The 11795-nt window shown below is 34.3% G+C and overlaps 1 protein-coding gene across 1 annotated transcript; it reads left to right on the plus strand.

Annotated features, from left to right (window-relative positions):
- The first annotated feature begins 1178 nt into the window (after window positions 1-1178).
- Window positions 1179-2508, plus strand: LOC115951890 (protein FAR1-RELATED SEQUENCE 5-like). Its single transcript, XM_031069016.1, has 2 exons — window positions 1179-1200; window positions 1721-2508. Exons 1-2 carry the CDS (start codon window positions 1179-1181, stop codon window positions 2506-2508), a joined length of 810 nt encoding a protein of 269 aa, XP_030924876.1.
- Window positions 2509-11795: the final 9287 nt, after the last annotated feature.

Raw genomic sequence — 11795 nt, forward strand, 5'->3', positions numbered from 1 at the left:
ACAACAAATGACTCAAATTCACTCTTGACTTCCTCCTTTTCCAATCCCCACACCTAGTCATGTCCTCATTTGGATTGATTTATCTATGGGCCAATTTGACTAAGTCATCCAAGTCGAACAAGTCACTCATGGTCTATATATCCCTTGACTCGTGAGTTCCACCCCCCCCCCCCCCAAATTAAGATCAGCATGGTCACGACACAACTCAACTCAAATCATCAAATGAAAGAAACAGATTCAAGAGCGAAGAAAGGAGAGATTATTGTTTTATTAAAATAAAAGAGAGAGAGGTTGAACAGTTGAATAAAAAAATTATTTTAAGTTTTAGCAATATGCTATAGTATCTACTATTAGTAGCAGTTTACTGTAGCAGATTGACAAATTTTTTTAGATAAGACAGATTTTTGTTATTTGAGGTGCTAAAATAAAATTTTTAGTGATTTAACAACACCAATGTGAATGCTTTAAGGGGCTGAAGCTTGAAGATGAATTGTTGGGATTAGTAAAGGCTAAGTAAATAATGTTAGATATATTGTTGAGATAATGGTAAGAGGTTAAGAGTGCGCACATTTTGTTGGTGCAAACACCATAATAATGGAAATAACACAAATAGAAATTGAATAATACCTCTGAATATTATTATTTTGAATATAAAAAAAATTACACAATACTGTTTGGATTGAAGCACGACACTCGTTCTCTTTAAAGAGATTCAAGCTCTTGGTTTACTAAACTTTGTAACCAGTGTAGACTTTCTCTAACTTGTCTCTCCTAGAATACAACAGCCCAACAACTGTCGCATGACTAGAATGGAAAATTATTATGTAGTCCCAGCCAATAAAAGCACGCCAGCACATAACAAGTTACTTACCTCAGCGGAACTGCCAGCACATCATAAAAAATGATGCTCTCCTAACATCTGTTAGATGCCGTAAGTGAAGCCAAATTCAAAATTTTCAGCAAGCCTCATAAAGCACAGTTAAAAGGTTTGGGCCCACGTCAATAAAATAAGTGATAATAGCAAGTGATAATAGTAATATAGGCTATAGGGTTCTCAACTTAAAAGCCATAAAGAATATTGACAGCAAACCCAAATTCTCTGGTAGTAGACAAGTGGCGGACAAAAGAACAAACAAGTTTTTTTTTTTTGGCTTCAAGTAAAAAGCATGGTTGAAATAATGGACTTGGAAAGTGATAAAGGTAAATTTTGTTTTGTCCTATTTTGATTTAATTTATGTTTTGAAAGAATGTTTAATTATTTTTGGTGATATATTTTCTCTCAAATAAAATTATATAAAAATGTATTGCTATATATATATATATATATATATTTTTTTTTTTTTTTTGCTCTTTCCAATATTTATTGTTAATTTTTATTATTATAATATTTTTTTTTCAATGAGTATCTATGATCAACCTAAAAAAATTTAAGAATAAAATTTTGTTGTTACTGTTGTTGTTATCATAGTCAATCTCAACAAAATAATTAAATAAATAAATATTAAAAATTTTGGTATTAAAACTTTGTTGTTATATTGTTGTGCCTAAACATAAGAGTTTTGTGATCAAGTGTACCATAGGCGTTTAAGAAGACATACAAAATTGTAAACATGGTGCATATCGATAAAAAAAAAATTATAAACATGATATAATTAATGTATTATAATTTCCTTATTATTTTTGTTTCTAATATTTATATTTGTCATAAAAATTGTTGTAGTTATTTGCAAACCAGGTGATATTGAAGAAACTGAAGGGTATTGCATGTTTGTAGCAAGGCTAGAAAATAGTGATGAAAATTTGTTGAATAAAGTGGTCCATAATGCAGATGAAGCATATGCTTTATATAATGATTATACATTGCAAATGGGTTTTAGTATTCGAAAAGGAAAGCCTAGATATTGTAATGGGACGAAGAACATAAAGCGTGAATTTCAATGTTCTAAGGAGGGTTTTAAACTAGATGAAGATTTTTGTAAAGAGAAATATTCGAAGAGACTAGAGACTAGAACTGGTTGTAAAGCATTTGTTCATTTCACAGTTGAAAATGGCGTTTGGAGAGTTAGTGCATTTAATCTAGAGCATAATCATGAACTTGCACTACAATCAGAGAGGCATTTGTTAAGATCTGTTCGTCGTATTTCAAAATCTAAGGCAGATGTAATTGATACCATGGTGAATGCAGGTATAAGTACAAAGAATGCTTATTCATATCTAACAAAAGAAGTTGGAGGAAGTGAAAATGTGGGCTTTACCGAAAGAAATTGTTATAATCATGTGAATGTGCAAAAGATGACAATGATTAGTGCTGGAGATGCTCAAAGCTTATTGAATCATTTTAAGTCTAAGCATGCAGAAGATCCCATGTTTTTTTACACAGTTCAAGTAGATCAAGAAAATCGAATGACAAATTTTTTCTGGAGAGATGGGAGATCAAGAGTTGATTATGATTGTTTTGGAGATGCAGTGGTATTTGACACTACATACGTACCAACAAATATAATTTAATTTGTGCTCCATTTGTAGGTGTTAATCACCATTGGCAAAATGTGATGTTTGGATGTGCATTCCTTTTGGATGAGACCACTGATTCATTTAAATGGTTGTTTAAGTCATTCTTAGACTCAATGGGGAATCTATCGCCTATAACAATTTTCACTGACCAGGATCAAACTATGTCAAATGCCATTGAGGAAGTGTTTCCAAATACACATCATCAGCTATGTTTGTGACATATTTCAAAAAATGCTCCTTCCCGCTTAGGAGACTTAAACTCTAACTCAAAGTTTATGTACTTGTTCAACAAGTGTCAAAAATATTGTGATTCAGAATTGGAATTTCAACAGACATGAGATCAAATGACACAAAAATTTGATATTGGAATCATCATTGGCTTAATATGATGTAAAAAATTCGACATAAGTGGAGCACTGCATTCACTAAGGATTTTTTCACAGCTGAATTTAAATCTTCCTCAAGGAATGAGAGCACGAACCATGTTTTGAATAGTATAGCAAATAAATCAATTAGCCTCACTAAGTTTGTAATTGAATATGAAAATGTATTGGCAGGTATGCATTCCTCGAAGTTGGATGAAGATTTTTGATGCAAGCAAGGTGCCCCATAGAAAGCAGTTAAGAAGAGTGGCATTTTGGGTCATGCAGCTCAAGTTTACACTTGTAAGATATTCAATTTATTTGAAAATCAATTTCTTAATAGTCTTACAATGATTTGGGATCAAGTTGATTGCCAAGATAAAATTGGTGTTTTTGAGGTCAAAGAAGAAAATAGTGAAAGAGTATGCATTGTCCGGTTTGATCATCTCAATAGCAATATTTTTTGTTCTTGTAAGAAATTTGAGTCATTGGGGATACTTTGTTTTCATTCATTGCGGGTTTTTAGCATAAAAAATTTAACTAGAATTCCAAGTCAATACATTTTGAAAAGTTGGACAAAAGAGGCTAAGAAGGGGATGATGACTTACAAACAAGACAACCATTCACTTAGTAATGATAAAGAGGCAAAGATAGTATGACGTAATAGCATGATGCGAATAGCTAATATAGTCATATCTAAAAGTCAAGGGGAGGATAGCCTTAAGAGAATTTGCCAAAAATTACTATTAGAACTTGATGAAAAAATTGAAAGGGAGTTATCAAGGATCATGTTTGGTGTAGATGCAAATGATGAAATGCCTTGCTTGCCAAATGAGGTGTCAGTGTTAAATCCCCCATGTGTGAGATAAAAAGGTTTAAGAAATACTAGACTTAAAGGGCACTTTGAGAAGAGCAAGGCAAACACATCTAAAGATGCATCTTCTTCAAATGAGTAACTTTTTATTAAAAACTAAATATACAATTTAACATTTTTGTCATCACTAAATATATTTTGTATATTAAATTATAATTTTGTGTGTGATTTTTTATGTACAATTTCATAGGAAAAAGAAAAAAACAAGCAGTTGAAAAGCATTCAAATGTCTCATTGGGTGACACATACAATACACCACTCTGTCAACCACCTAATCCCTACTCTTGTATAGACTTTACAAGTGCTAACTTATATGGTCAATCTTACTTGCCTTGGACAATGCATTCTCAGGTATTAAGTATAACAATCAGATTATGACCATACATTATATATATAAATATATATATATATATATATATATATATATTTTATGTTAAAATATACTTGATACCTAATTACGAGCTATTTTCTATTTAGGACATGAGCTATGTAAATGTACCATTTACATCTATGTTGCAAGGTACCGATGTTGTAGCCCAACTTAGTCAAGTAAATTAACACAATTCATTCATTCGATACTATGTGAAACTATATGTACAAGGCTTTGTTTTGATATAATGCGTTCTTATATTTTATTCCTTATAGAATTCATCTACTTCCCAAATGAGCTCATTGATTTATAATTCAAAGCAACCAGATTACACATATAGCCAAGAGATAAACTTGGAAATTCTTGTGGCATACTTGTTTTATCAATAGTGTCATTTATTTCTTGCTCTCAAGGATTACTTACTTTATACATTTTATTCATTATTATTTTTTTTAAATTAGGTTGTCAACCACATAGAAAAGTTACAAAAGTAAGACATGGGCAATGGCCTCAGTGAACTAAGTAAAAGAGTTCATAAGGTATTTTTTATTATAGTTGAAGACAAGCAAAACTTATTATTACATTTGTTCTCTACTTTGAACCCGAAATTGCAATGGTGCCAGTAAAAAGCTTGGAAGGTGTTTGCATTTTGGAAGACACTTGCTTGGAGTAGTGGAAGTCTCGGCTTGCTAAAGATGAGGATGAGTAATAGGCTAAGGATGAGGATCAACAAGTTGAACATGAAGGAGCTGTCATTATTGGCTTTGAATGAGATAGATTCATTATTAGAGATAGAAATTATTAATAGCTTATTTCCTAGACTTTCTACAATGTAGAAAATAGGATTGGGTTGTTTGTTAGGTGTATGAGTTTAATTTTATTCAACCTCTTTCTTATAGCAAGAAGATTGTCCACCTGTTTCTTAGTTTTTTCCTTATAGCAAGAAGTAATCAAATGACTGTTGCATTACATTAATTTTTAATAATCGAATACTCTAATAATCAATGTGCTTCTCTCTTTGTCTTGTTTTTCTTAAGGGTAACAATGCTTGTTTCCTCTCTTATCTAAGATAGTTTTTTTTTCCCCCATGCAACTACCATCATTGATTCTTAGTCCTCTCAAGGATTGATTCTTGTGTATTTTGGCTTGCTCAAGTTTGTTATTTTGTGCTTTGCTTATTTTCACTCTTTTGGTGTGTAGCAATAGAGTGAACCAGCTATAACTGAGCTATTCAAGGGTTTGGGAGGTGCTCTCATGCTATCAAGAACTTGACTTATAGGATTTTAACATTGAACGTACTTGGCTACCTATGTATTCAAATCTACTCAACCAAATTCAATACCTCTAGCTTGGTCATCTATTACAGGATGTCAAAGATGGGGCAAAGTTATGTTGTAGTGTTGAGTTTGAACTTGTACCCAAAAAAGGCAATACAAGTGCTTATGTGTTAGCAAAGATGTACCCCTCACAGTAGAGATAGTGTAGAAATCTAGATGTAGAATGCTCCATATTTCCTTTTACAACATATACTTGATTACATTTGTCAATCAATACTAGATTATATTTGTCAATCAATAACTTCTATTGTATTCATTCCAAAAAAAACAAAAAAGATTACACCTTTGCAAAGTTGAACAATTTTGATGTTTTCATTACAATCAAAATTTGATCTAAAAGAAAAGGAGACAAGAAAGGAATTTGATTCGAAAATGAACAAAATTTATTTAAATGTACACTTTGATTATAGGGCCATAGTAACAAAAGTCTTATTGAAATACACTTTGACTACAAGGCTATAATAGTATGATAGTTTCACATTTGATGTATCTCTTGCTTCTTAACTATACATTCCATCCAAAATCTGCAATTTTTTGTTTGTAAGCTCCAGTGGCTCTTAGCTTGATTACTTCAAGCTCTTATGGCTCATGTTATACAACATGCCCCATCATTTTCTTGGTATGATATCTCTTTGTTATGCAAGTTTTTTTGGTATCATAGCTCTAAAATCCACTGAAGCTCTAAAATCCATTGAAGCTTCTAGCTGCTGCAAAATCAAATGCTAGGCAACATAAGAGAGGTTAACTAAATGGCCCTCACATCCAAGTGGCAATAATTGTGGATGGGCGAAAAGACCACATCCATAAATATATAAAGAACACTTTGAAATACAATAATAACAAGCCACCAATCATATATTTACCACCTCTTTAACATCAAAATAAGCCTAAAAGAAAAAAACAAAATCAATCTAAGTACCATGTGTTGTCCTCACCACACATCTTTCCACTCAAACTATGTTGCAAGATGCTGTATCATCTAATGGAGAAACAAAAAGCATGATCATAGCACTAATCTTGATCGGTGCACGTAAAATTGCACCTTAGATCTAGAAACTAAAATGACTTACGAATCAAAGTTACATGTTTATGACTCAAGAGATTACATGATAACAATAACATGTCCAAGAATGAGCCTTGATGATTAAACTAAGCTTTTCTCATGGAAATAAACAAGTTTTATGAAAGGTCTATACCCAAATTCTATAAAATGAAAAACAAAAAAATTTCATTGGAGCATTTTATCAAACAATTGGAGTACAAAAAGAATGAGCCCAAGTTGTGAAAACCAGCAAATACTTCACTCAAAGAAACTAAAAATTTTACAATCCAACATATTTATGTGTTTATTGGTCTGTCTTAGAAAGTTGGACAAGGTCTGTACAGCAAGGGTGCGGGTAATGAGATCTATCTAAATTGTGGTATCAAGTGACCAAGAGCTAGCTCATTGTGCCTAAGAAACAACTCACATTACATGTACAAGTACATATCAAAACAAAACAGTAACCGCAAGACCCAAAAGGGAAAAAATTGCAAATCCAAATCACATTACAACCTAAACCCCAAACAGTATATTCAATCACAAAGATATGCAATTCAAATCATTAATAATGATTTTCTTGTAATGTATATATGAGATTTCTACAAATTTAAAAAAAAAAAAAAAAAAATTGCACTTACCAATGGGGCCTATAGCTATGAATTAGATGAAGGAAAAACGCATAGAGAAAGAGTCTGGAGAGGTCTTGAGTTGGACCACAGGGCAAGATGTTGTTGAGACTTAGGACTTGGAAAAGAAGCCGGACCACACTTGGGCAGCATCGGTATGAAACGGAACATTAAATTCCTTGCAAATTTTGCCGACTTCCTCCATCGGTTGAATCACTCCGATCTCGTTATTAACCGCCATAACCGAAACAAGCCCGTATCGGGCCGAATAGTGGATCGAAGCTGATCCAAGTCGATGATCCTATCGGACTTCACCGGCAAGTAGGTGACTTCAAAGCCCTCTTGCTAGAGGTGACGGCAGGAATCGAGGATGCACTTGTGCTCAATCTGGGTGGTGATGATGTGGCGCTTCTTGTCCTTGTAGAAGTGCAAGACTCCCTTGACGGAGATGAGAGAGGGAGAGTGGAACAGATCATGGTGCTTAAGATGCCGTTCATGGTGCTTGATGACTGCCGTTCATGGAGCTTCTTTTCTTTATGGGCGTCTGAATTTGTTTAAATAAATTAAATTTGAAATTTCAATGTGCACAGACTTACGGCGTCTAACAGATGTTAGGAGAGCCTGCTGAGGTATGCAACTTGTTATGTGCTGGCGTGCTTTTATTGGCTGGAAGTACAAGGTCAGCATGTTAACCTTGTAGTCCGGCATGTCGAACACCAACCTTAACACTTTCTTCTGTGTAGCGAAGTGGTATATTCCTTGGGACGAGACGATGTGCTGAGGTCGATAGTAGTAAAAGAACTCGTCCAACGAAAGCTGACGGTTCCCACCACTTAGACGACCCCATAAAATCTCAACTCCTATAAAGATGCTCCAAGCATTTGGAGTAATCTAGCTGACAGATAATCCAAGAAAATTAGCAACTGATGGTGTAATGCTATTAGTGGCAATCTTAGTCCTGCTGCGAACATGGCATCATACATGCAAACATCCACAGTCTTCCCCGAGTAGCACTTCTCGAATTTTCCAAGGAGACAGATTGGGATGTGATCAGGGATTTGGCAATGATCCCTTAAATTCTTGAAGATGTTGGCCTCCATCGTTGGTTTAAAGTCATTGACGGTCCACATTTTGGGGAGGATAAATGGATGGGTATGCCCATCTCTAGGGCTTCTTGAGCTTTCACCTTCGAGGGTTCTCTCGTCAACCTTGCCCTCATCCCCATCATCCTTTCCCTTCTCTTCTCCCTCATCACCTTCATCCTTACCCTCATTTACCTCATCTTCTTCACCTTCTTCTACATCACAACTTTCCACTCCCTCGTTAGGAGAGTGGGCTGACACTTCCCTCTCTGACGACCAGGAAAGGCCCTCCTCGAGCTCATGACCTGATTGGAAGACCTCATCATAGCCCGCTCTCTCACGAACTAACGATTGCTCACTCATCGCTTCTCTAGACATCTATCTACCTACAAGCAACAGAGGTATTCTAAGAACCTAAGTTGATGGCCTCTCTAAAAGAGTTAAACGATTAACTAGGAAAACAAAGATGAAAGACAAAAGGAAATAAGAGAAAAGATGACTTACCAAGTAGACGGTTCCTTGAGAGATGATAGCCTGAGAAAAGAATGGTAACAAAAGCAACAAAGTCAACAAGATGACAGAAGCGAAGTTCTCAAAGTGACTAACTCTCTCTCTGAAGATCAACAGCGATGAAATAGGAGAAATGAGGAAGGAAGTGAGATATATATATAGGATGAATGACGCACAGAAGATGAAGTGACACCCTCGTTCAGAAACGAGGCCAATCCGTTTCAACCATGTGTTCAAGCATTTAATAATGGCTACTCTAGAAATCAATCAATAAATGTCTTGTTTCTCGAAAAATGTATATATAATAATAATAATAATAATAGCTACAAATCAAACTTCACAACCCGTTAGCTAGAACTGACGGGGTTATGGAGTAGAGGACAGCTGATAAGGGTAATTCTTGAAGTCTAAGCTAAGGGGACAGACTTGTTGTATCTAACGACTTTAATGTACCCATAAATGACTCCACAAAGCTAACGGTTCATCTTAAGGTTGACGAGTGCACTTCAAGATCATCTATGCATGGACGAGATGACCAGAAAGCATAGACGAAATAAGTAATTGATGGGATGAAGCTGACGGGGGTGAAAGGAATACTTAACGGTCCAACATGTCTTTTACTTGGGCTCCACGTATGAATATACCTTGCACCCCACGATAAACCCTAATCAAGAAGACTCCTATAAGGAAAGGATTTCGCAAAATACGCAAATTAAAGAGAATCTCTCCCACAAAGAAATATCTTCTTAGCCAAGGAACTAGTGTCAACCCTATGCTACTATAAAAACCCCCAAAACCCTCATAAACTAAGTTACGCATAATTTTACCCTAACTCTAGCATTCTGGAGTTGCGAAAGTTCTCTAATTTGACCTTCGGAGGGTATTTGGCCGGAACCACATTGGTGCTCTCTATAAGGTCTTCTCTTCTTCTTTTTTTGTGCAGGTGTCGTTTCGAGCACGCGAGGATCGTGTAGCTTACTAGTGATTTTTGGCATCATCAAGGACTAAATTGTATACAATGAAAGAAAAGTTTAAGAGCATTTATATTTGGTGTGCTAAAATTTTTTTAGCATTTAGTATTTTCAAAAGCTATTTGATCTATTTTAATATATCGATTAACAATACACTTTACATTTAATTTTCTATTTTAGCATACAAACCCATTAAAATAATATAAATAATTTCAACTGATTAAAAAAAGAATCCCCATAAACACCATACCCACAACCATGGAACACCCATTCCCATAACCAAACAACAATTCTTATTGCCAAACATCCATACCCACTACCATAGAATACCCACACACACCAATCATACAAGCAAATCACCAATCGCACAACCAACCACTAAAACCACTAGCCACAACAACTAGTCAACCACAACAGATGACTCAAATTCACTCTTGACTTCCTCCTTTTCCGATCCCCACACCTAGTCATGTCCTCATTTGGATTGATTTATCTACGGGCCAATTTGAATAAGTCATCCAATTCGAACAAGTCACTCATGGTCTATATATCCTTTGACTCGTGAGTTCCACCCCACCCCAATTAGGTTCAGCATGGTCACGACACAGCTCAACTCAAATCATCAAATGAGAGGGACAGATTCAAGAGCGAAGAAAGGAGAGATGATTGTTTTATTAAAATAAGAGAGAGAGAGAGAGAGAGAGAGAGAGAGAGAGAGAGAGAGAGAGAGGTTGAACAGTTGAATAAAAAATTTATTTTAAGTTTTAGCAATATGCTATAGTATCTACTATTAGTAGCAATTTACTGTAGTAGATTGACAAATTTTTTTAGATAAGACAGATTTTTGCTATTTGAGATGCTAAAATAAAATTTTTAGTGATTTAACAACACCAATGTGAATGCTTTAAGGGGCTGAAGCTTGAAGATGAATTGCTGGGATTAGTAAAGGCTAAGTAAATAATGTTAGATATATTGTTGTGATAATGGTAAGAGGTTAAGAGTGCGCACATTTTGTTGGTGCAAACACAATAATAATGGAAATAATACAAATAGAAATTAAATAATACCTCTGAATATTATTATTTTGAAGATAAAAAAAATTACATAACATTATTTGGATTGAGGCACGACACTTGTTCTCTTTAAAGAGATTCAAGCCCTTTGTTGACTAAATTTTGTAACCAATGCAGACCTTCTCTAACTTATTTCTCCTTGAATATAACTGCCCAACAATTGTCGCATGACTAGAATAACATCTACACAAAATGTTCAAGCCCAAATTAATGAGTCTATTTATAGGCTCAATAGGCCTCATGAAATTATTACCCAAATTAATCAGATTAATTATGTCCATAATTATGATGTAGTAGGTGTTACAAGATTAATTGATGTACATAAATTTGATGGCTTGGAATTACACAATTAAATGGATGAGATAAGGAGTTCAGAGGCCTAACAGCTAATCCATTAAATGAGTGAATGACTCTTCAGTTTTCCATAATAAAAGTGTCATTTACTCATTAATGAATATAGAAATAATTATGAATATATCTAGCTCAACATTTGCTCCAATACATATCATCCTATTAATCACCACAATTAAAAAGAATAAAAGAGTCTCTCTCATTTTTAATGTGGGATTAAACATTCCACTAACCCCTTATTTTCTATATTAACTCACATACCTTTACATTTATATTGTCATATTATTCATTTTAATTAAATTAATATTAAAATGCTCCTAACACATTTTCATGTGGCTTGAAAGTTGTTGAGAGCGTACTATGAAAGGTTTGGTTTTGAGTAGATGGGGATGGTTGTGATGCTCGTTTTTGTTTAACCATGCTAGATTAATGCTGATTTTTCGCTTTGGTTTTGTTTTGATTTTAATGTTGTTTGCTTTTCAAGATAATTTTGTATTTTTTTTTTAAAGAAAATGAGAAAGGGTTACTTTGCATGCTAGAATAGGGGTGAAAAAAAGGAGGAGGAAAGAATAGAAAACTAAAAAGTAAGCTAAAAGAGTGTGAACTATCAACTATGAATAGAGATTTTTCTCCCCCCAAAAAAAAAAACATGAACAGAGATGATGTCTCAAAATGTTACCTAA

The sequence above is a fragment of the Quercus lobata genome, chromosome 7, assembly GCF_001633185.2.
Source record: "Quercus lobata isolate SW786 chromosome 7, ValleyOak3.0 Primary Assembly, whole genome shotgun sequence".
Classification (NCBI taxonomy): Eukaryota; Viridiplantae; Streptophyta; class Magnoliopsida; order Fagales; family Fagaceae; genus Quercus; species Quercus lobata.

Bases quoted from the DNA above. Each gene is read 5' to 3' on its own strand.
- LOC115951890 (XM_031069016.1), top strand. From the start codon at position 1,179: ATGGACTTGGAAAGTGATAAAG. The intron at 1,201-1,720 runs GTAAATTTTGTT...AAATTGTTGTAG, and splicing joins GGACTTGGAAAGTGATAAAG to TTATTTGCAAACCAGGTGAT.